General features: G+C 61.2%; 2 protein-coding genes across 7 annotated transcripts; one reads left to right on the top strand and one right to left on the bottom strand.

Moving 5' to 3' along the window:
- The first annotated feature begins 1,823 nt into the window (after nt 1-1,823).
- Nucleotides 1,824-17,441, top strand: EHBP1L1 (EH domain binding protein 1 like 1). 6 transcript variants are annotated; one of them, XM_079929727.1, is made up of 20 exons: nt 1,824-2,129; nt 4,562-4,619; nt 4,831-4,926; nt 5,285-5,338; nt 5,418-5,596; nt 5,675-5,817; nt 6,345-6,413; nt 6,501-6,663; nt 6,830-7,094; nt 8,904-9,080; nt 9,540-9,697; nt 9,791-9,839; nt 10,275-10,970; nt 15,138-15,183; nt 15,304-15,359; nt 15,456-15,579; nt 15,867-15,966; nt 16,816-16,889; nt 16,972-17,086; nt 17,221-17,441. In XM_079929727.1, exons 1-20 carry the CDS (start codon nt 2,026-2,028, stop codon nt 17,318-17,320), a joined length of 2,826 nt encoding a protein of 941 aa, XP_079785853.1. In that variant the 5' UTR covers nt 1,824-2,025; the 3' UTR covers nt 17,321-17,441. The 6 variants fall into 6 exon arrangements, with proteins under 6 accessions (XP_079785853.1, XP_079785852.1, XP_079785857.1 ...); XM_079929726.1 differs by having other exon boundaries at nt 8,898-9,080; XM_079929731.1 differs by having other exon boundaries at nt 6,830-8,228; nt 8,409-9,080.
- A 692-nt stretch (nt 17,442-18,133) lies between these two features.
- KCNK7 (potassium two pore domain channel subfamily K member 7) lies at nt 18,134-21,103 on the bottom strand (the record flags this gene model as incomplete). The annotated part of the gene is made up of 3 exons (XM_079928154.1): nt 20,674-21,103; nt 18,583-18,981; nt 18,134-18,339 (listed from the first exon to the last, which is right to left on the bottom strand). The coding sequence occupies exons 1-3, from the start codon at nt 21,011-21,013 to the stop codon at nt 18,134-18,136; spliced, it is 945 nt and encodes a 314-aa protein (XP_079784280.1). The 5' UTR covers nt 21,014-21,103.
- Nucleotides 21,104-21,520: the final 417 nt, after the last annotated feature.

The following is a 21,520-nucleotide window of genomic DNA, read 5'->3' as shown; positions in this document are numbered from 1 at the left end:
GGTTGGTTGTGTGAGTGCGGGCGAGTCACTTCCCCTCTCTGGCCGGAGGCCTGGAGCTCAACGCCCCTCCCCACTCGCTTTGGGCTTTCCTGGCCGGCCGGGAAGGAAAGAGAAGGAGCCGCCCTTCTCGAGGAGAGAAACTTTCCACCCCGAGTGGGGGCGGGGTTGGGGCGGCACAGGAAATGGGTGGGCCTGGGCTGGCGGGCCGGGCCGAGGGGCCCTAGGCGAGAGAGGGGAGGGCGCCTCCTGGAAGGGCCTGGGACGAATGAGTGACCTATAGGCGGGAGAAAAGAGTTGCAGAGGCAGAAGGGGGGTGAAGTCGCAGTGCTCCAGGCCTCCCCAGAGGCCAGACAAGCCCCGGAGGGGAGATGGGGGCAAGCCTCTGGGCTTGGATGCATGAGACTCCCAGCGGCGTCAACACCCTCATTCTATGCCTGGCTTCCCCTCAACAGCACCTGGGACCTTCAGGGTTGTATGTAAAAGGCTTTCTCTTACAGAGGAAACGGAGAACCGCGATGCTGGGTCTAGGAGCTAAACCCGGTGTCAGGTTCCCTCCCCTCCCCCAAAGAAGCCTGAACATTTGCGAATGGTGGGTGCTAAGGCTTCCACACACACGCACAATACCCCACAGCTTCCTGAAACGAAGAGAAGAGGAGAGGACCTCAAAGTTGCGCACTTAGGCTTACCGGCTGCTCATCCCCATGCCTCCTGGACACAACTCAACTGACACTCCTGGCAGATCAGACGTCCTGTTCAAACCGAGTATTTATCAAGGACCAGGCTTCTGTCCATTCACAAACCTAGCAGAGCGTTCATACTGGCAGACGGAACAGGCTGATGTGCTGCTCTATGGCAGTTCTTGTAACTCTGCGCCTGACACCTGCAGCGGCTCATTACGAAGCAGGCAGCCGGGCGGGCTGGCGATAAGGGCTCTAATCTAGGTGTGAACAGAGCGGTTAACGCCCCGGGGCAGGCTTCCCAGGGGAGGGAGAGTAAACACACACACACTCCCGTCCATGATAACGGATTTCAATAAAACCGGCAAAATGAGCCAGGTTCTACACTAATGCTTTCCAAGCTTTCATTCTCAATGATGTTGTAAAAGATGGAACTATAATTATCCCTATTTCACTGAGGTGAAAACTGAGGCTCAGAGCGTTAGTACTTTGCCCAAGGTCACACGCTTGTTGGAAGTCATCTGCTTGTGGGATGTTGGGACCACCTTCCCACTTGACAGCTGGAGAGTCAGGTTCTGAAACTGGCAAGTGGGTGCTGCCCACAGGTAAGGCTACCCGGGTTGGCCGCTGACCCTGCTCCTTCCTGCTCTGGTTAATTCGTGGGTGGCAGCAGGAGTCTGCCTCTCCCCAGTGTTGAGGCCAGTTGGCTCTGGCTCAGCGCACTGTGATCCTTCACGTTTCTTCTCCTTTCTGGGTCTCTCTTTCCCCAGCCTGTGAAATGGGGCCACCAGTACGTACCTCCCAGGGCTGCGGTCAGGAAGGGAGGCGGCCGGGGCAGGGCTCGCGAGGGCGGTACCAATTGCTGGTGGCTCCCTGCCCCGGCCCGCGCGCCCCCCACCCGGCCCACGCCTCCACACCGCCTCGGCGCGCAACAAGCGGGCGCTGCGGTCCAGGCGCCCCCGTCGCCCCTCTCTCTCCCCTCCCGCGCGAGGCCCCGGAAGCCGGGCCGCCCCGCCCCCGCGCTCTCACCCCGGCCCCCGCCCCCCGCCGGAGCCCCGCCCGCCTTCCGACGGGGGTGCAGCTCCAGGAAACGGCGCGCTCGCCGCTCAGTGCTCCAGCGACACGACGCGCCCCGGACGACCCCGCTGACGCAGCCAGACCACCCAGCGGGCCCCAGCGGCGGCGGCGGCAAGAGCGGCTCCGGGTCCCGCGCCTCGGACCCCTCCCCACGGACGGGGCGGGCGGTGCCGATAGGAGCCCGGAGGCCATGGGGACCTGGGCCAGGCCAGCGATCGCGGGCCAGCGGGAGCCCCGGGTCTGAGGAACGGGCGGCGGAGGCGGCAGGGCCATGACCTCGGTGTGGAAGCGCTTGCAGCGCGTGGGCAAGCGGGCCGCCAAGTTCCAGTTTGTGGCCTGTTACCACGAGCTGGTGGTGGAGTGCACCAAGAAATGGTGAGTGGGAGGGAGGCCTGGGGCACTCCCCAGACTGGCGGGGACCCCATCCGGCCTTGGGGCCTGAGAATCCTGCCCCCAGTCCAGTGACCAAAGACGCTGCCTACCCCAGCTTAGGCCCTGGTGACCCGGGCACAGAGAAGTGCCGCTGCAGCTGTGGCATCCCCGGAGCTGAGGGTGTGGGCAGCCTTTGGGGAGCGGAGGGCAGGACTTGCGACCGGAGAATCTGTCTGGGCCCACACTTGCCTCAACTGCACTCAGGGCTGAGGGAAGGGAGGCCTCCTGGTTTTGGCCAGAGGGATGGTTCAAGGTGGCATCAGAAAAGGGAGCAAGTTTTGCCGGTCTTCGGGTGGAGGGGCTGGGACGGCAAACACCATGGCCCTAGTCCAGCTCAGAACAAGGATGTTGCCCCTTCCTCCGCTGCCCATTTGTTGAACCAGAGGAACCACCCGCCCCTTCAGCCGGAGTGGGCGCTGGGAGGCTGGATCCGTCTCCACAATATCCTTAAAAGGGGAAACTGAGCGCTGGGAGGGATGAGGAGGGAGGCGGGGAGCAGCTTAAAAGGGCCTGAGGACTTAGGAGGTTGTGGGTCGTGGAGGAGAGAGCCTGGGGAAGGCAAGGTGGTGGGGTGCAGGGAGATAGGTGAGGGGGTGCAGGACCCCCCAGCCCAGACTGCCAAAGGACCCGGGGCATCTCGTTCACATTCCCCCACCCGCAGCTGCCTGGGCCCCTGCGTCACACCCTAAATATACGTGCTTGCTAGTGTCAGCTTCCCCTGGCTGGATTAGGGCACAGCTGTGGGGGCCTCAGCCGCCAGGCGGGGCTAAATTTAGGCTCCCAAGTGAAAGCACAGGAAGGGACCAGGGGGTCCAAAGGGAGGGGAGTGAGCAGGAGGCCTGGGGTCCTTTGGGCAGCTGTCATATCCCTGATGTTGCCTGGGCCAGCCAGAGGGTGGTTCACACCACTCAGCAAGGCCCAGAAAGGACGGGCCGGCTGGGGTAACACAGCACAGGGCTGGAACTTGAACTCTGGCCTATGGCTTCTGCCTTCTGCCACAGCATCCTGGGTGAAGACAGGGGGACGCTGGGCACGGTCCGGAGAGGTGGCTGAGGGTGTGGGCACTGTCAGCGTGTCTGAGTCACAGGCGGCGGGCAGGGCCTCCTGAGCTTTTTCGCCTGGAGCCCCGGCTAGGAAGCTGCCTCTGCCCAGGTCACGGCTCCCCAGGCGGGCGTGCCCAGCCTGAGTCAGGCTGCCTAGCCAGGCCCTGCCCTCCCTAGGCTCTCACTGTCTTCTTCCCCTTTCTGGGAAGTCCCCATGGCTGCCCTTAGCCATCGCCTGCAGTCTGGGGTCCAGGAGAGGCACTTGGCTCCAGGCTGGAGGGCTCTAGGCTCAGCTGTGTGCCCTTGCCTGGCCCCTAACCTCTCTGGGTCTCGGCATCCTCAGAGGCTGACAGGAGAGCCAGTTATCCTGGCTCGGCCTCCAGAGGGGCAGTGCGCTGGGTGAACCTGAGCGTCCTGGCAAGGGACAGGGTACAGGCAAGGAGGACTCTTACGTTGCCATCTGCCTGATGATCCTCTAACCATCCCCACCCTCCTGGGCAGCAGTCGGCCCCTCCAACGCAAAGGGGCCCTCTTCCTTCCAGGCCCAGCCACGTGTCTGGGACTCGGCCCCGCGCAGCTGACACTCTCCTCTCGCTTTGCCTCTGTCTCCCCACATCTCTGCCTCTCCTCTGAGTCTGCCCTGGCATATGCTGTTTCGGCTTAGATGCCACCTTCTAGAAGTCTTCCCTGGTGCCCCTTGCGAGAATCGGGGGCCCTGCAAAGCAAAGGGCTGGGCGTGGAAGGTCCTGGGAGGGTATCGAATGACAAGCTGACCCTATGCCTCTCTGCCTACTTCCCAACCTCTGCCCTCCCCTCCCGACCTTACACCCACACCCCCATCCTGGGACCCTGGCACTTGCCATCCTCTCTGCCTGGAGCCTTCCTTCTCCAGACCCTCCTGACATGACCCATTCCCTGCCCCAGAAAGGTCTTGCCTCTCCTTTGCTTGGCTCTGCCCCCAAATTGGGCTGGGGTAATAGTATGCACTCTACAAATATTTGTGAGTGAATGGGCTTCTTTTACTCTGAGGCTGTCTCTCTGTGTCTCTGAGTCTGTGTTTCTTGCAGGGTACTTGTGTTTCTGTTTGTCTCTGTGTGTGCCTGTCTCTCTGTATGACTTTCTTCATACTTCCTGCTGACCCACAGGCCTTTGCCCTCTGGCCCAGGCCTCACCCTGCCTCAGCAGCCCCACCCTACTCCCTGTGGCCCCAGATAAGGGGCTGTCTGGGCCCTGTCCTGGGGGAGGGGGATGTGGGCAGAAGGGAGACTGGAGGAGATAGAAAGGCCGGGTGGGCCTGACTGAGTAGCCCCCTCTCCCCGCTCCGCCTCCCAGGCAACCGGATAAGCTGGTGGTAGTGTGGACCCGGCGGAACCGACGCATCTGCTCCAAGGTGAGGGAGGATGTCAGCTGGGGGTCCAGGTTGGGGGTGGGGCCAATTGGGGGGGGTAAGTGGGTCAGGGCTGAGGGGTGAGTGGAGTCAGGTTCAGGTTCAGATCAGAATCCATAGAAGGGAGAGAAAGATGGGGTCAAGGTTGGAGATAAGGGCAAGGGGTGAGGGGGAGAGTTAGGATTGGGGGGAGGACTCAGACTGCTCATTGTAGGCCCACAGCTGGCAGCCGGGCATCCAGAACCCATACCGGGGCACCGTGTTGTGGATGGTACCTGAGAATGTGGACATCTCTGTGACCCTATACAGGGTAAGTCTCTAGCCCTCCTGCACAGATGGGAATGAGCCAGTGATTGCAACCCTGGGCAGCCACAGGAGGCCCCTGGTGCGTTATCCATCCAAATAGAAAAGAACAGAGGGGTGAGACCAAGAATCATGGCAGGGGGCCTATTCAGTGTGAGTGGCCCAGGAGGTCTCCTTGGAGGAGGTAGCATTTAGCCACCACATGAAGAGAGCTGGGATCAGGAGAAGCCGGGAGCATACCTGCCAGGAGGGCTCAACATGTGTGAAGGCCCCACACAATCGCCTCCGGAGCCAGCACAGGCTCTTCTCCCTGCCCTGTCCCTGCCGCAGCAGCCTCTGTACTCACCGGTGCCCCCTTTTCCCAGGACCCACACGTGGACCAGTATGAGGCCAAAGAGTGGACGTTTGTTATTGAGAATGTGAGTGGCTGGGGCGGGCTGGAGCCTGGGGTCTCGGGGACTCTGGGGCAGCACTGATGCTCCTTCTTCCTGCCCCCAGGAGTCCAAGGGGCAGCGGAAGGTGCTGGCCACAGCCGAGGTGGACCTGGCCCACCATGCAGGGCCTGTGCCTGCCCAAACCTCACTGCGGCTGCGGCTGAAGCCCAAGTCGGTGAAGGTGGTGCAGGCCGAGCTGAGCCTCACTCTCTCTGGGGTGCTGCTGCGGGAGGGCCGCGCCACGTGAGTGTCCGACTGCCCTCCTGGGCCCTAGTCTATAACCTCTGACCGTAGCCCTCACCCCTGATCTCTGACCCCCAGGGATGATGACATGCAGAGTCTTGCGAGCCTCATGAGCATGAAGCCTAGTGACGTGGGCAACTTGGAAGACTTTGCTGAGAGCGATGAGGAGGATGCTAATGGCCCAGGGGGCCCGGACGCGAGGGTTCGTGTCCTCCAGCCAGGTGGGCTCACAGCTGTGGACTGAGATCGCCAAGACCTAGGGAGGGTGGAGGATGACCCGGGCCAAAATCCACTTGCTCTTTTGGGGCAGGGCCAGCTTGTGCACGCCCAGTGGTCGGAGCGCACTATTGCCAGGTGGTCCCAACCTGCCCAGCAGCCCTGATTGTCCTGCAGAATGGGTTTCCAGTACCTCCCTGTGCCCCTGGCCCTCTCCTCACCCCTGCCCACGTACCTGCCCCGAGACAGCTGGGCCAAAAGCGCAGAGAGGGGCTGCAGTCCAGGCTTGCCACCCCTCACTACCCAACCTCGTCCCTCCCTTTTGCTTGTTAAGGCTTTTTTTTCCATCTGTCCTTGTTGGTCCTGTCTCTCTTTTCCTCTGCACCTGTGGGCCTGTCTCTTCTCGTAGGCCGGGGCGGTTCCCTGAGGCTGGGGCGTTTCCCAGGTAGGCCCAGCATTCTAGTTGTGGGGAGGGGGTCAGACCTGCAGGGCCCTTCCCTGGGCTGACCTGCCCCCAACGCCCCACCCCCAGATACTTCTCGGGAGCTGAAGACACTCTGTGAGGAGGAGGAAGAGGGCCGATTTCGGCCCCGGCAGGCAGGTGAGGCCCAGGCTGGGGTTGGGACGGTGGAGACTGGACCTCCAGTCACAGGGCCCAGGCCTCAGCATCCCCCTTCCTTCCCCCCAGCTGCCAGCCCTTCTAGTGCCGAGGATACCAGCCCAGCCCCTGTGAGTGCCCCTGCGCCCCCAGCCAGGGCCTGCCGGGGCCAGGGGTCAGAACCAGCTCCTGTAGCAGGGGGCCAGGTGGGGCCCAAGGCCCCAAGGCCCCCCGGAACCCCACCAGAGACAAGGTGAGCTTTGGGGTCAGCCCCAGCACCCCGCCCTGTCTACTCTTAAGAAGTTGCACACCCCTTGCCAACCTGCCTTTCCAGGGTCCCAGCAATCTGAGAGGTGGGGGGCGCTGAGAGCGGGGGGCCAAACGAGCCCCTGCAACGCACCCTCCTGCTCTCTCCTCAGGTCCTCAAGACAGCCAGGCCAGGACGCGGCCCCCAGCCCGGCCCCTCGGCTCCGGAAAGGCTCTGATGCCCCCTGGCCCCCAGTCCCCCAAGGGGGAGATGAGGCCCCCAACGCCTCAGGGGCTCCCCCAACAGGCGTGAATTCTGCTGTGGAGACCCAGGCCTGGGCAAGCCCTCAGAAAGGGACAGAGGCCCAGGGAACCGGGCTGGGCCCAGGCATTGAGGACAGAGATTCCAGCAACTCTTTGGAAGGGCAGAAACCCAAGGTTGAAGAGGGGGGCATTGGGGACAGGCCAGAGGCTAGTGGGGTGGACACCGAGCATGGGTCAGGAGTCAGAGAGGTGAACAGTAAGAGGTCAGAGGTCAGAGCTGGGGAGGCTGAAGAGAGTTTAGAAGTTGGTCAGGTGGATGCTGAGCAGAGGTCAAAGGTGAGACATGTGGACACTAAGGGACCAGAGGCTACAGGGGTGACATCTGAGGCAAGATTCAAGGGAACTCCTGAGGCTCCTCCAAGGGGCTCTCAGGGGAGGACAGGGGTCAGGACCAGGGAAGAGGCTCCCACCATCCTGAGCCCACCCCCAGCGGAGCCGGCAGGGCAATCCAGGCATCTCAGTGACCTCAAGGGGGCCAGGGCTGCTGCGGGCCAGGAGAGAGAGGGTGCAGAGGTGAGGGGTGGAGCCCCTGGTGTTGGGGGGACAGGCCTGGAGCAGGACCCCTCTGCTGGAGCAGCAAGCGCCAGGCCCCAGGTGAGCCAGTACCAGGGGGCCCCACCAGCAGCTGACCAGGGGGTGATGTCCAGGGATATGAGGGTCCAGGAAGTAGAAACTGGGGATTTGAGGGACCTGGGAACAGAAACTGGTGTGACAGAATCAGAGTTATTGGGGACCCAGAGAACAGAAGTGGGTGGGTCAGGGTTCCCCGAGATAGAGACTGAGACAGCAGAAGTGGAGATACTGGGGACCCAGGAGACAGAGGCAGTGAGATCAGGGGTCCTGGAGTCAGAGGCTGCTGAGATGGCAGAGTCTGAGGAACTAGGGACCCAGAAAACAGAAGTCAGCGTTTTAGGGGTCCCAGGGGCAGAGGCCGGGATGGCAGAGTGTGAGGTACTGGGGACCCAGGAGACAGAGGCTGTGGGTACAGGAGTTCTGGGGACGAAGACTAGGATATCAGAGATTGAGACACTAGGGATCCAGGAGATATCTGGGGGTTCACGGGTACTGAAGATAGAAGCTGATACAGCAGAATCTGAAATATTGGGGGCCCAGGAGACAGAGATGGGGTGTTCAGGGGTCTCAGAGATAAAATTTAAGATAACAGGGATGCAGGAGACAGAGTTATGGGGTTCTGAGGTCCCAGGGATCGAGACTGAGACGGCAGAAGCTGAGATACTGGAGACCCAGGAGATGGCAGCTGGGGGTTCACGGGTCCCAGGGATGGAGACTGAGACACTGGGGACCCAGGAGACAGAGGTTGGGGGTTCAGGGGCCCCAGGGACAGAGACTGAGACATTGGGGACCCAGGAGACAGAGGTAGGGGGTTCAGGGGCCCCAGGGACAGAGACTGAGACATTGGGGACCCAGGAGACAGAGGTTGGGGGTTCAGGGGCCCCAGGGACAGAGACTGAGACATTGGGGACCCAGGAGACAGAGGTAGGGGGTTCAGGGGCCCCAGGGACAGAGACTGAGACATTGGGGACCCAGGAGACAGAGGTAGGGGGTTCAGGGGCCCCAGGGACAGAGACTGAGACATTGGGGACCCAGGAGACAGAGGTGGAAGATTCGCAGTTCTCAGGGCCAGAGGCTAGAATGGCAAAGGCTCAGACTTCTGGGGCCCAGAGGGCAGAGACTGGACTCTGGGAGACCCTCAGATATGAGGCTTTAGGGGCCCCAGTCACAAAGCATGGAATTTTAGGGTCCCAGGGAGCAGAGGCAGAAACTACAGTTTTGAGGGGCCAGGAGGTGGAGGCTGGGACTTTGGGAGTTTCAGAGGCCATGTCTGGGGTTTGGGGGGCCGAGGAAGCAGAGACGGAGGTTTCGGGGGCTTCAGAGAACCAATCTGGTATTTTTGAGGCCCAGGAAGCAGAGGCTGGGGTCTCAGGAACCGAGAAGGGAAAAGAAGCTGAGGGAAACCTCCCAGAGGCCAGCCTGATGGAGGCGCAGGTGGCCAGTGGGGCAGGGGCTGGGGTGCCCAGGCCCTCGGGGGCCTCTTCCCCAGAGGAGCCTGAAGAGGACAGGAGGCTGCCGGGCAGCCAGGTAGGGATGGGGGCCGCCGAGGGCCCAGTCTGCTGCTTCCCACTAACCTGGGCTGAGCTAACGGCGGCTCTGCATGGACCCACCTGGCCGACTGGGGTGGGGTGGGACAGGAGCTCAGCTTCAAGGAGCCCCTCACCCCCTCCTCTCTGAGGGTGCCCTGGCTCCCCCGCCCTGTCTTCCCTGGGTTGCATGGAGCGGGATGCCCCGAAAGCTGAGTTTCTGGGCTGACCTTGAGGTGTGGCTGCTGGGGGGCCTCTGATATCGCCTGGGGGCCACTGACCTTTTAGGTGACCTTGGTAGATAACACTGGAGCTGGAAACCCTTTTGCCTGACCCTAAGGCCCTGGCCAGTGGTCCGTGGTGACTCCTGCAAACCCAGAGCTGGAGCTGTTTTGTGCCCGAGGGGCAGAGGGCACAAGTCCCACGTCCACATTCCCTAAGCCCATCCCTGTGTCCCCAGGCACCACCCGCCCCGGTCAGCTTCAGTCAGTCCCTGCTGGAGTGGTGCCAGGAAATCACCGCCGGCTACCGTGGCGTCCGCATCACCAACTTCACGACATCCTGGCGCAACGGCTTGGCCTTCTGTGCCATCCTGCACCGATTCCACCCGGACAAGATGTGAGCTGCCAGAGGGAGTGGAAATGAATGGGGGAGGCTGCCAGGAGGGGAGGGTGGTGTGAATCCAGCCTCTGATCAGCGCTCTCTCTGCAGCGACTTTGCCTCCCTGGACCCACTCAACATCAAACAGAACAACAAGCAGGTGAGACAGGGTGGGAGTGGTGCCTGGAGGGAAGGAGGATCCAGAGCCAGGCCTAAGCTAAGATTAAGTTCCTTGTCCCGTCTGTGTGTAGGAGAGGAATCTGTGGGCTTCATGGCCCCAGCTGTGGCTTTTGGAAGTTCTGCCACTTAGTTACCCTTTTGGTCTTTATATTTTTCGTTTTCCTGAGTTTAGCTTTGTTTTTTTTAAGCATATTTCCACCAGACGGTTTTTCCCAAAAGCACCCCGTTTGGTGTGCAGTTGCTGGGTAACGCAGGGGCGGGCCATGTTGCTAGATTTCCCCCAATAGGAAGGTGAAGGCGTTGTTGGCAAACCCAGGCGTGCCAGTCGCAGGGACCTCCTCGTCGTTCCGGGGCGGGGCGGCAGGGTCGCTGGCTGACCCGCCGCCGATGACCCGAACGAACGCACCGTCCCTAGGCCTTTGATGGCTTCGCGGCCCTGGGCGTGTCGCGGCTTCTGGAGCCGGCGGACATGGTGCTGCTGTCGGTGCCCGACAAGCTCATCGTCATGACGTACCTGTGCCAGATCCGCGCCTTCTGCACGGGGCAGGAGCTGCAGCTGGTGCAGCTGGAGGGCGGCGGCGGCGCCGGCACGTACCGCGTGGCCAGCTCCCAGTCGAGCCCGCCCGACGAACTGGACACCGGCGGCCTGGCGCAGCGGCTGCGCGAGCACTGGGCCCAGGAGCCCCAGGAGGCCGCGACCCGCGCGGACGGGACGGCCCCCGAGGCGGCCTCCAAGGACCGCGGGGCCGAGGCGGCCTCCAAGGACCGCGGGGCCGAGGCGGCCTCCAAGGACCGCGGGGCCGAGGCCGCCCAGGAGCCGCGCTCCGTGGAGGCCCCGGCAGACGGCCCTGGAGCCCGGGCATCCGTGCCCCCGACAGAGGGGCTGGTGAACGGGATGGAGGCGCCGGGCGCCGCGGGCGGCGTGAGGCTGCGGCGGCCGTCGGTCAACGCGGAGGCCGGGCCCGTGCCCCCGCCCCGCGCGCACGGCTCCTTCTCCCACGTGCGCGACGCTGACCTGCTGAAGAAGAGGCGTTCGCGGCTGCGGAACAGCAGCTCCTTCTCGGGGGACGACCCGGACTCGGGAGCCGCGGGAGCTGCCGGAGCGGCGGCGGTGAGTGCCCTCCAGCGGCGCGGGGGTCGGGGGAGCAGGGCAGAGCAGGGGCGGGTCTTGAGGGACCCCAAGGGCAGGGCTGGCGCGGGGCGGGGGGCGGTGGCTTCAGGGCGGCCGGCCTCTGCAAGATGCGGGTAGGCGTCTGATTTGAGGCACCGGTGCTGCGGAAGTCCCGCTCGAGGACGAGATAGCTCTGCCAACTCCTCAGCGGGGGCGCCAGTGCCCAGGCCGGCGACCCGGCGCCAATTTTTTTTCTTAAATGAATTTGTCTATTTATTTATTTTTGGCTGAGTTGGGTCTTTGTTGCTGCGCGTGGGAGCAGTGCGCGGGCTTCTCATTGCGGTGGCTTCTCCTGCTGCGGAGCGCGGACTTCAGTAGTTGTGGCTCGCGCGCTCTAGAGCGCAGGCTCAGTAGTTGTGGCGCACGGGCTTAGTTGCTACGTGGCACGTGGGATCTTCCTGGACCTGGGCTCGAACCTGTGTGCCCTACCCTGGCAGGCGGATTCTTAACCACTGCGCCACCAGGGAAGTCCTGCCGCTGACTTTTGCTGCCAGCCTTGGCCAAGATGCAGGCTAGTGATTTTTAACGCACGGCAACCAGTTAGTGGAATCAGGCTGTAGCAGGAAGTTCCTAGAAGGTTCCGTGTAGTCAGCGCTCTTTATGGACTGTTAAGTGGGTTGGGGCGTTTCTTTCCCTGCTGGTGGCGCGGGGTCTACCGGCAGCCACCACTTTCCTGTAAGCTGGGAACGGGGTTTCTATACTCAAGGGAGCTCTCCAGGGCCTTCCAACCCCAAGATACTCTGACTCGGATCCTTAACTCCAGACACTGGAAACCAGTTTCCTCTCTTCTCTGATAATGTAAAGTTGGAGATGGGAGACTCTGCTGGGTGCCCATGTTCCCCCATCCCTTGCAGGTCTCAGGTCAGCCTCCCAGGGTGTCTCATGGTCAATACACTAAAGAGGAGATGGTTCCAGAGAGGGCAGGGATTTGCTCAAGGACTCACAGCCACTGAAGTCCCGGCCATGGGCTTTCCAGCAGCACCGTCCTGGACAGCAGGGGCAGCTCTGTCAGGCTACTTCAAGCCTTCACTGTCCAGGCATGACCCCTAAGTTCTAAGGAAAAGAGGGAATAAATTGGGAGAGGCTTTTTGGAAGAAGCAGCCACTTGAGCCAGGCTGATAAGACGGGCAGCTTTTCCCAGGTGAAGAATCGGAGGGCTGGTTCTCAAGAGGTGGGACCTCACAAGTAAAAATGTGGCAGCAGGAAAGCTCAGGTCTCATTTTAGGGAACTGGCAGCCACCTCTCTTAAGGTCCGCAGGCGGTGATGAGGCTGGCCTGGAGAGCAGGACCCCTGAGTGCAGGGTCAGAGGCGCAGCACTGAGCCTATGAATGAGAAACGGGAAGGGCATTAGAGGCACCCATAGGAACTGTGCTCTCCTGGCCTGTGTTGGCCTCTGGCCAAAGCTGCCTTAATGTGTCTCAATGGCTCTTTATATGTTAAAACAGGAGGCTCCATCTTTCTGGGCCCAAGTCCCAGCATCTGGTCCTTCCAAGCCAGGCCCCCCTCCAACCCTTGTCCCACAGGAGATATATGACCCATGGGGCTGGAGGGGATGCTTCCTCATTGGCCACTCCCATCCCCCATCCCCCATGCGTACAGTAGGAGGACGTAGGGCCTGCCCCTGGCCTTGCGAGCTCCCAGAGACCTGGATGGGATGCAGTCAGTCGCCTTGAAGCTGGGGCAGGGCCGAAGCAATGCCACGAGGAGGGCAGGGTGCCTCTGCTGTGGCCCAGCAAGGCTTCCTGGAGGAGGGGCCACACATGAGGGTGTAGAAAGGGGAATTTGGGTCAGACATGAGGAAGCGTTGGAATTCCCGTCAAGGCTGCCATGAGGAAGCTTAGTTGCTGCTGAGGCTGGGGCTTCTCCACTCCTGCATCCGCCTGCCCTATTGGTTGAGCACTTGCTTCATGCCTGGTCTGCCCCCTCAACCCCTCAGCAACTGCTCCTTCTAGGAAGGAACAGTTACCCCCTTTTGCAGGTGGGAATGTTGAGGCTCAGGGATATGAAAAGATAAAGGGAGTTGATACTGGTGTGAACCCCGGTTCCGACACTGAACTCTAAAATGGCGCCCTCTACTGGGCCCAGCACTATGAACTGGCTGTGTGACCTTGGACGAGCCACTTAATCCCTCTGTGCTCTTTTCCTGAGGATGAGAAATAAAGACATGAAAGCTTTTTGCAAAGTGGCATTGAGGTACTCCTGCAGGGTGTTGTCAAAAGAGGGGAACTGTGAGGGACTTCCCTGGCAGTCCAGTAGTTAAGAATCCGCACTTCCACTGCAGGGGGCCCGGGTTCGATCCCTGATTGGGGAACTAAGATCCCACATGCCGCACGGTGCAGCCGAAACAAACAAACAGACAAACAAGCAAACAACAAAAAAGAGGGGTACCCCAACCTGAGTGTACTCTGTTAAAAAATTTTCTTTTAAAAAGGGGGGGGACTGTTTTTCCCCAGATGTCTTTCTGGAGCCTTGTGTCCTTTACGTACAAGGACACAGGCCCAGTGCGTGTGACTGGGCCAGAGGCAAACAGCAAATTGGTGGCCAAGCTTGGGAACAAACTTTTGGATTAGACAGCCCTAGGCCTGGGCCGGCCCTGTTTGAGTGTCATTTCTGACCCTCTGTTTCCTCATCTGTAAAGTGGGGATGGTAACCTTCCCCGCCTCACAGTGTTCTTGGGAAAACTAAATGAGTCGATGCACGTACAGCACCCAACACACAAATAGATGCTTAATGCGTATCAGCCGTTACAGTTAACCGGTGCGCCCTGAGTGCATTCTCTGGACCCCAACCTGTCTGCAGGGGCCGCTGCTGCTTAGGGAGACAGGCGTAACCCACAGCTGTGATGAGGGAGGCCCTGGGGGCTAGGGTGGGAGTCGGGGAGGCTTCAGGAGGCCTGAAAGTTGGGGAGGGAGGAAGAAAGCCCTGTGAAGGGGCCCCTGGAGGAGGTGGGGCCGAGCTGGGTCAAGAAGGTCGAGTTGGCGTCCAGCTGCCCAAGACAGAGCCCGCTCCAGGCTGAGGAAACAATTTGGGGAAGCGAAAGTCCACCACTGGGGCCGGAGGGTGGCATCTGGGTGGGGCCCGGGGCAGTAGGAGTTGAGGCTGGATCTGCCACCAGGCCGTGGCAACGAGGCTGGGAGCTGAGAGGGGGTGTGAAGAGAGTGACACCATCGGGGGCGAAGGTTTAGGGAGACCCTTCAGTTGTGGCTTGAGGGTAAAGTCAGCAGGCAGGGCGTGGGGGGAGGCTGGTGAAGAGGCCGCCACCTACCCAGGCCAGAGAGGAGGGCCCCTGAGCAGGGGACGTCCAGGGCTGCCTCTCAGAGTTGCAGGGTGGGGTGGACTCAACACTTTCAGAGTTGCAGGGTGGGGGTGGCTCAATACTTTCTCCCCACCTCGCGACCTGGAAAGGTGGCCAGAGCAGGAGCCATCAAGGGGGCCTGGCTATTAGCTGAGCTGAAACTTGGGGGCCCCCAGGGCTGACAGTGCCAGCAAGTTGCCAGGGGCGGGGCACATGAGGGGCCAGCGCTGCCCTTCCCGGCTGAAATTGGTAGGTGCAGCTGCCTGTTCTGTTCCAAGTGTTATTCGGCGGGCACAGCATTCTCTAGGTGTGGGGACTGAGAAGGTGGGAGGGTGCCTCGTTTGGCCAGGAGACGGAGGTACTGGTTGCCACGTCAGCTCAGCTCAGTGTCACTGAGCGGGGCCCTGGCCATGATGGGGATGCTGGCACTAGGTGACAGAGTCTGAGGTGACCTGAGGGAGATTCATGGGGGAGGGGGCAGAAGGGGGAAGGAGAGGCCCCAGCTGGGCCCCTCACAGCCTTTCACCCCCGACTCAGAAAAGCCCTGTGAGGCCCCAGGAACGAGGACTGCGAGGCTCGGCCAGTGGGAGGGGACTGGCCCAGGACCACAGGGCCAGGCGTGGTGAAGGCCTTTGCTCTAGGAGGTGCTTCCCCAGAAGGGATGGGGGTGGAGTTCTGTGCATGCAGGACCTCCAAGCTGCAGGGCCTGGAACTGAGGTCCCCCCTCCCCTGTGTGAGTGGGGCTCCGGCTGGCCCCAGGGCGGGCTGTTGGGGAGCCCCTCCAAGCCCTTACTGGCCTCCTCCTCCACAGGAAGTCGTGAGCCCTGACCCCAGCCCTGCCCCACAGCAGGCCCCTGGTGAGTAGTTTTGAAGGGGTGGCGACTTAGCTGAACTCAGGCTGCTCACAGATCCTGAGCTGGGGACCTTCTGGGGACAGATGTCAGTTGGGGGTGCCTTAGCCTGGTATCTGTCCACAGGTGGGAGTCCCCCATCGGAGGAGCTACCCCCAAGCCCAGCAGAGGAGGCTGGGCTGGTAAGGAGGGCTGAGGTGGGAGGAGTGATGGGTGGGCTTCCTAGGCAGGGCTTGGGCTCAGCCCACCCTGTCCCTTGCCCCCGCTTTCCACCCCAGCAACGGTTCCAGGACACAAGTCAGTATGTGTGCGCAGAGCTACAGGCCCTGGAGCAGGAACAGAGGCAGATAGATGGGCGGGCGGCCGAGGTGGAGACGCAGCTGAGGAGCCTCATGGAATCAGGTGGGGCGGGCATCTGGAGTCCACACCCCAGCACGTGCCACCACGGCTACCCCACCCTGCAGCTCTTTCTGACCCTGGGAGGAGTGGGAGGAGACAAGGCTGGGGTCATCTCCCCATTTACAGCCGGGCACCCTGAGGCCCCCCGGCTGGGAAGCAGCTTGCTGGAGGCGCACAGCTCAGGTTTCGGAGATGCCACAAGGGAACAGACACCATCCCCCACCCCCAGCCTCCCTGCTGCTGACACAGGGGTCAGTGGCAGGCCTGGTGACTGCCCTGGCCCGATTCAGGTGCCAACAGGCTGCAGGAGGAGGTACTGATCCAGGAGTGGTTCACACTGGTCAACAAGAAGAACGCTCTCATCCGGAGGCAGGACCAGCTGCAGCTGCTGTGAGTGTTGGTGCTTCCCTGTCCAGGCCCCACCCCTGCCCACCCAGGGCCGGCAGAGCAGATGGAATCTTAACTACTCTAATTAGAACTGTTCACTGCTCTCTTCTTTCTCTGAATTTTTTTTTTGAAGAAATTGCTCAACCATCTTAATTTTTTCCATAATTTCCTGTATAAAATGTATACTTCTTAAATTGGTACTGTTTTTATGAATAAGAAAATCGAGGCCCAAAGAAAAATGTGGCAGGTCAGTGCTGAGTGCCCCAGTTGGACCCTGTTCCTTTACAGGAAGGAACACTGAGCCTGAGAGACAGCTGAGCTGCTTTCCTGAGTGGGCTCAGGAGCGGTTCTGGGCTTCATGGCCTTTATAGCCCTGCGTGGTGGAAGTGGTTTTGCCTCCCTTTTACATCTTGGGTCATTTTTCAGAATAATTTTAGTCCAATACTTGCTGCTTATGAATAATATCCATCTGAATAATCCTTCTGGGTTTCTTATTTGTTGAAAAGGGGGTGGGATGAGGGGAGGAGACGATATAAACTCCCAGCAGCTGGGGAACAGTTGAAACAAGAGGGACTTCCCTAGCGGTCCAGTGGTTAGGACTCCGTGCTTCCACTGGAGCGGGCCGGGCCGGGGTCTGATCCCTGTTGAGGGAACTAAGATCCCGCATGCTGCCCAAAAACCAAAAACAGAAGAGATGATTCCAAGCTGGGACTAGGGTATAGCTCTGACCTCCGTCCAGCCATCTATGGGAACTGGCGGTGAGGTGGGGGGCGGGGGTGCCAGGGAGCGGTCCGAACCCTGGGCGCTCCCTGCCATTCCTCTCTCCCTGACCTGGCACCCCACCCCCCCCAGCATCGAAGAGCAGGACTTAGAGCGGAGGTTCGAGCTGCTGAGCCGGGAGCTACGGGCCATGTTGGCCATTGAAGGTGGGAGATGGGGCCCGGGGGCCGGGGACCAGGACCGGGCAGGGGCTGGCGCCTCCTGACCCTCAGCCTCCTCTGTCCTCAGACCGGTTGAAAACGGCCGCGCAGCGGCACCGGGAGCAACTCCTGCTGGAGGAGCTGGTGTCGCTGGTGAACCAGCGCGACGAGCTGGTCCGGAACCTGGACCAGAAGGAGCGGACGTGAGTGGGGCCGGGATGCGCTGGGAGCTGGGAGGCTCCAGGGGGGCTCTCGGAGGCGTGCTCGGTCTGGACCCCGGGGGTGGCCTGCCTGTGGGGCCCGACGCTGGGGCTGACTTGAACCCGTTCCCTCCCAGAGCCCTGGAGGAGGACGAGCGCCTGGAGCGCGGCCTGGAGCAGCGGCGCCGCAAGCTGAGCCGGCAGCTGAGCCGGCGCGAACTCTGTGTGCTGAGCTGAGGCCGCGAGGGCCCGGACGTTTTCGCCCCTCCCGGTCCGTCCAGACCGCAGCTTTTCTCCCCGTCGCGCCCGATCGCCGCTTCGGGCCTGCGCTCCGGAGGACCGGACCCTCCCCGATGCCGCGCGTGGCCAGTAGGGGCCGTCGTCACCCTTTACCAGGAGGGGACGCGCGGCCCTTCAGGCCCCGACGGACAGGGGCGGCTGGGCGGCCGCGCCGCCCAGGCGTATTTATTAGTCCGTGTGAGTGTGTGTGCGTGTGTTCGTGGTGGGCTGGGGGGTCCCAGGCACGCCCCCCAGAGCCCCTCCCCGAGGGCAGGACCCGGCCGGCCAGCACCGAGGGAGAGGGACGGCTCTCGAACTGCCACATCCCCGCCCTCCCCCTTCTTCCTGTTCCTCGCGAGCAATAAAGTTAGAAAAGGCCAAGCCAGTGCTCCGGGGCTTTCTCAGGACGACTGGGGCTTTCAATAGACGGAAGGGGGTGGGGTCTCGGCGGATAAGATTGTCTGCGATCCTTATTGGGGCTGTGTGGAGTTGAGGTTCTCAGATGCTGGAGGAGGCGAGACCAGAGGCTTGAACTCTGCCTTCGAAGGGTGATGGGGTTTGGGTTGTTGATCACTGTAGGGAAGTCCCATTTCGAAAGGAGACGAAAACAGTCGGCGGTGTTGCCCGTTTTATTTTTTATTAACACATTCCCTGAGGTCCTCACATCCATCCCTTCCCCTCCCACCCCCAGAGGCTTCCCCAGCCACTCCCGATGGCTTCCTCCTCAGGCTTCTCCACCTGAAAGGAGCTCAACTCCATCACTGACATCTGTCAGCAAGCTGGGGCCCGTTCTGGGGCTGCTGCTGAGGGTGGCAGGGTGCTCAGAGCCAGTTCATCCTGGCCTAGGATGCCACCTTCGTCCTCAGCGTTCAGAGGGCCCCTGGACCTGAAGAACTTCACCATGGCACGGACCTGGGGCAGCTCCAAGAATGTCTCCACGGTCAGCAGCATGGCCAGGAGCCCCAGGAGCAAGTACCCTGGGGAGGAGAGGTTACTAGGGCAGCGCTCAGGGTGCTGAGGATGCTCCCCACTCCCCTCCCAGCAAGTGACCAGCCCTCACAATTCTCTTAGCACTTCCAACTAAACCTCCCACACCCTGCCCTGAGGCAGGGTCCTTCCAACCCGTGAGGCTCAGCCTCCCCAGTGGCTTATGGGAGTTGTAGTCCAGGCTCCTCTTCCCTCCTCTCCTCCCTGTCACGCTCCTTGGCAGCTGGACTCACCCAGAAGTGCGAACTGGCCAAGGTAGTAAAACACTGGATGCAGGCCATTGTCATGGCCAGGCAGCAGGTCCCCCAGGCCGATGGTGCTGAGTGAGCTGAAGCAGAAGTAGATGGCCTGCAGCAGGCCGCAGTCGCCCTGCAGACCCCACAGCACCAGTGCTGGCAGCAGCACGAAGATACCAGCCACTAGCAGGCCCAGCCCAGATGCCTGCAGTAGCGCAGCCCTGGCCGGCGTCAGCTGCCAATGGATGGCTACCCAGGCACCCGGGCGGCTGAGCAGAGGCAGCAGGCAGTGGCGCAGTGCAGCCACAAGTGCTAAGGAGGCTGGCAGCCCCAGGGCCGTGTAGACCACACAGAAGGCCTTTCCACCTGCCGATAGTGGGGCCATGTGGCCATAGCCTGGAGAGGAGAGAGACAAGGGTAATGAGCACCTGAGTGGGATGCCTGCCGGGTACCCACTTCCTCCAGCCTCCCTCCGGTAGAAGGCTGCCCTCTGGTGGCTGAGATTGCTGGAACTGTTCAGGCAGGGGCTCTGTCTGGCTCTGCTCTTCATTCACTTGGGGTCTTACTCAAGTCCCTTAACCTCTCCGGGCCACTCTTTTATTTTCTGGAACAAGAAAGGATTAAAAGAGACAGTCCCCTCAGGCCTCTTGTAGCTGGGACAGTTCTGAGAGCTGCTGTCCTACCCCAAGGCAGCCTGGCTTCCTGAGAGATTCCTCAGCTCTGCCCTTGACTCCCACTTCCAAACCCACCAGGTGAAATGTTACCCCTTCTTTCATTCCCCAAAGGCATATCAAGTTATCCTGGGTGCCAGGCCTTGTGCTGGAATCAGAGTCTGCCCAGGCTCCAGTGGGGAAGGCAGGCAGGAAAAACAGTTAGGACACCTGACACGAAGGGCTGCAAAAGAGGCAGCGCACGTGAGAGAAGGCATTCAAGGCTGGAAAAGTGTGTGCAAAGGCAGGGAGAGGTGAAAGAGCGGGGCATGCTGGGGGAACAGGGTCGGCTGGTCCAGGGCTGTAAACACAAATACCTAGAGGAGTCAGAAGTAAGACAAAAGGGAGTGGTGGGGACTGGGGTGGGCTGGAGAGCATGTGCTCTGCCCCCAGGGCAGGCCCTGTTCTACTCCACAAGGATTCTGGCTCAGTGCAAATAGGTTTCCCAATTTTTCCAAAAGAAGATAGAAAATGGGGCTTCCCTGGTGGCTCAATGGTTAAGAGTCCTCCTGCCAATGCAGGGGACACAGGTTTGAGCCCTGGTCTGGGAAGATCCCACATGCTGCGGAGCAACTAAGCCCATGCACCACAACTACTGAGCCTGTGCTCTAGAGCCCGTGAGCCAGAGCTACTGAGCCCACGTGCCACAACTACTGAAGCTCACACGCCTAGAGCCCGTGCTCTGCAGCAAGAGAAGCCACCGCAGTGAGAAGCCTGTGCCCCACAATGAAGAGTAGCCCCTGCTCGCTGCAATTAGAGAAAGCCTGCGCACGGCCAACGAAGATCCAACGCAGCCAAAAATAAATAAATTTTTTAAAAAGATGGAAAATGGCCTTTAAAAAATATTCAGACACTTTGCAGGACAAATCCCTCCAGGGCTGTGGGTCCCATTGCTTTATTCCTCTGGGCCTTCACACATGCTGTTCCCTCTGCCAGGAATTCCTTCGTGTCTATCTCTGTGCCCTCTTGCCTTGGCTACCATCTCATGGGGACTTCCTCCCCCGGGAGCCTTCCCTCACACTCCTTCTGGGATGGTGGTCCTGTATCCCCTGGGTTCACTCCATTTCCCTCCATCCAAGAATCCATCCCATAATTCATGTTCCCAGTCTTGCCTCAGGCCCGTAGGGTCTGGGCACCTCTCCTGGGTCTCAAAGGGTGCCTGGGGGTGGGACTGAGGAGCCCACACCCCTTCTGGCAGTTGAAGTTGAGGCACTAGTTGGGGTGTGTTGGTGTGGGGAGCCCCAGCTGTGATGACAGGCCTAATAAGGCCTGGGCTCTGTCTAGCACTTTGGGGCTGGGGGAAGGGCTGCACCCCCAGGGACCCCAGGTAGCAATGGCCTCAAGCGCCCCTTCCTGCCCGGCCTCCTGGCGGCCTTACCTGTGGTGGTGAGGAGGCTGGCAGTGAAGAGTAGGGCTGAGGGCAGATCCCAGTTCCTGGCCTGGGAGCCATTGCCCAGGCTGGAAACCCCGTGGGCCTGGGCTGCCAGGGCGGTGCCCAGCAGCTCTTCCAGTGCCCTGGGTGGCAGGCAGGCCCTGTACTCCGCCTGGAAAGTGGCCAGCTCGGCCCTGAGGTTGGCCTGGAGCTGGAGTGCTGGAGGCCCCTCCAGGGCCTGGAGCACTGCAGCCCCAAGTCCCAGGGCTAGCAGGTGGGCCACAACCAGTAGCCCGTATCGGGCCCAGGGCCTCAGAGCCCCCATGGTGTGCCGCCCAGAGTCCATCAGAGGTGCCCTGGGAGCCGACTGCTCCACCACAGGCACCTGGGAGGGGCCGGGCAGGGTGGGGCTGGGAGGAGGTGCAGCGTGGGTGGCTGGCGAGGGAGGGAAGCCTGGGAGAGCAGCTGGGGTGAGTGGGGCTGGGAGGGTGAGGCGAGGAGGTGAGCTGGATAACTCCTCCCCATTTCTGGGGCAAGAAGTTTTTTGCCCAGTTCGCCAAAGCTGGGTGGTCGGGTGGTGGGTGGTCCGGGGCGGGATGGAGGAAGGCGAGACCCCGAGAGGTAACTTGACCGGCTCCCAGTCACACCGTGGTGGTTTATTCAGGGATGAGCTCACTCAGTCACAGACCCCATTCACCCGCTCAGCAGGTGCCCGGACCCAGAGGACGTTAGGGGAGAGGACAGACCAGGTCCCTGCCCTCCTGGTGTTCCCACAAGAAGCCTGTTGGCAAGGACGCAGGACAAGTTCACATCATCACAAGCTCCCTGAAGGAAACGCCCCGGGTGTTGGGGG

Source organism: Stenella coeruleoalba (assembly GCF_951394435.1).
Source record: "Stenella coeruleoalba genome assembly, chromosome: 8".
NCBI classification, from domain to species: domain Eukaryota; kingdom Metazoa; phylum Chordata; class Mammalia; order Artiodactyla; family Delphinidae; genus Stenella; species Stenella coeruleoalba.
Note: the sequence above shows the minus strand (reverse complement) of the source record. Positions and strands in the feature narration are given on the sequence as shown.

Bases quoted from the DNA above. Each gene is read 5' to 3' on its own strand.
- EHBP1L1 (XM_079929731.1), top strand. From the start codon at position 2,026: ATGACCTCGGTGTGGAAGCGCTTGCAGCGCGTGGGCAAGCGGGCCGCC. The intron at 4,927-5,284 runs GTAAGTCTCTAG...CCCTTTTCCCAG, and splicing joins TCTCTGTGACCCTATACAGG to GACCCACACGTGGACCAGTA. The intron at 9,698-9,790 runs GTGAGCTGCCAG...CTCTCTCTGCAG, and splicing joins CGATTCCACCCGGACAAGAT to CGACTTTGCCTCCCTGGACC.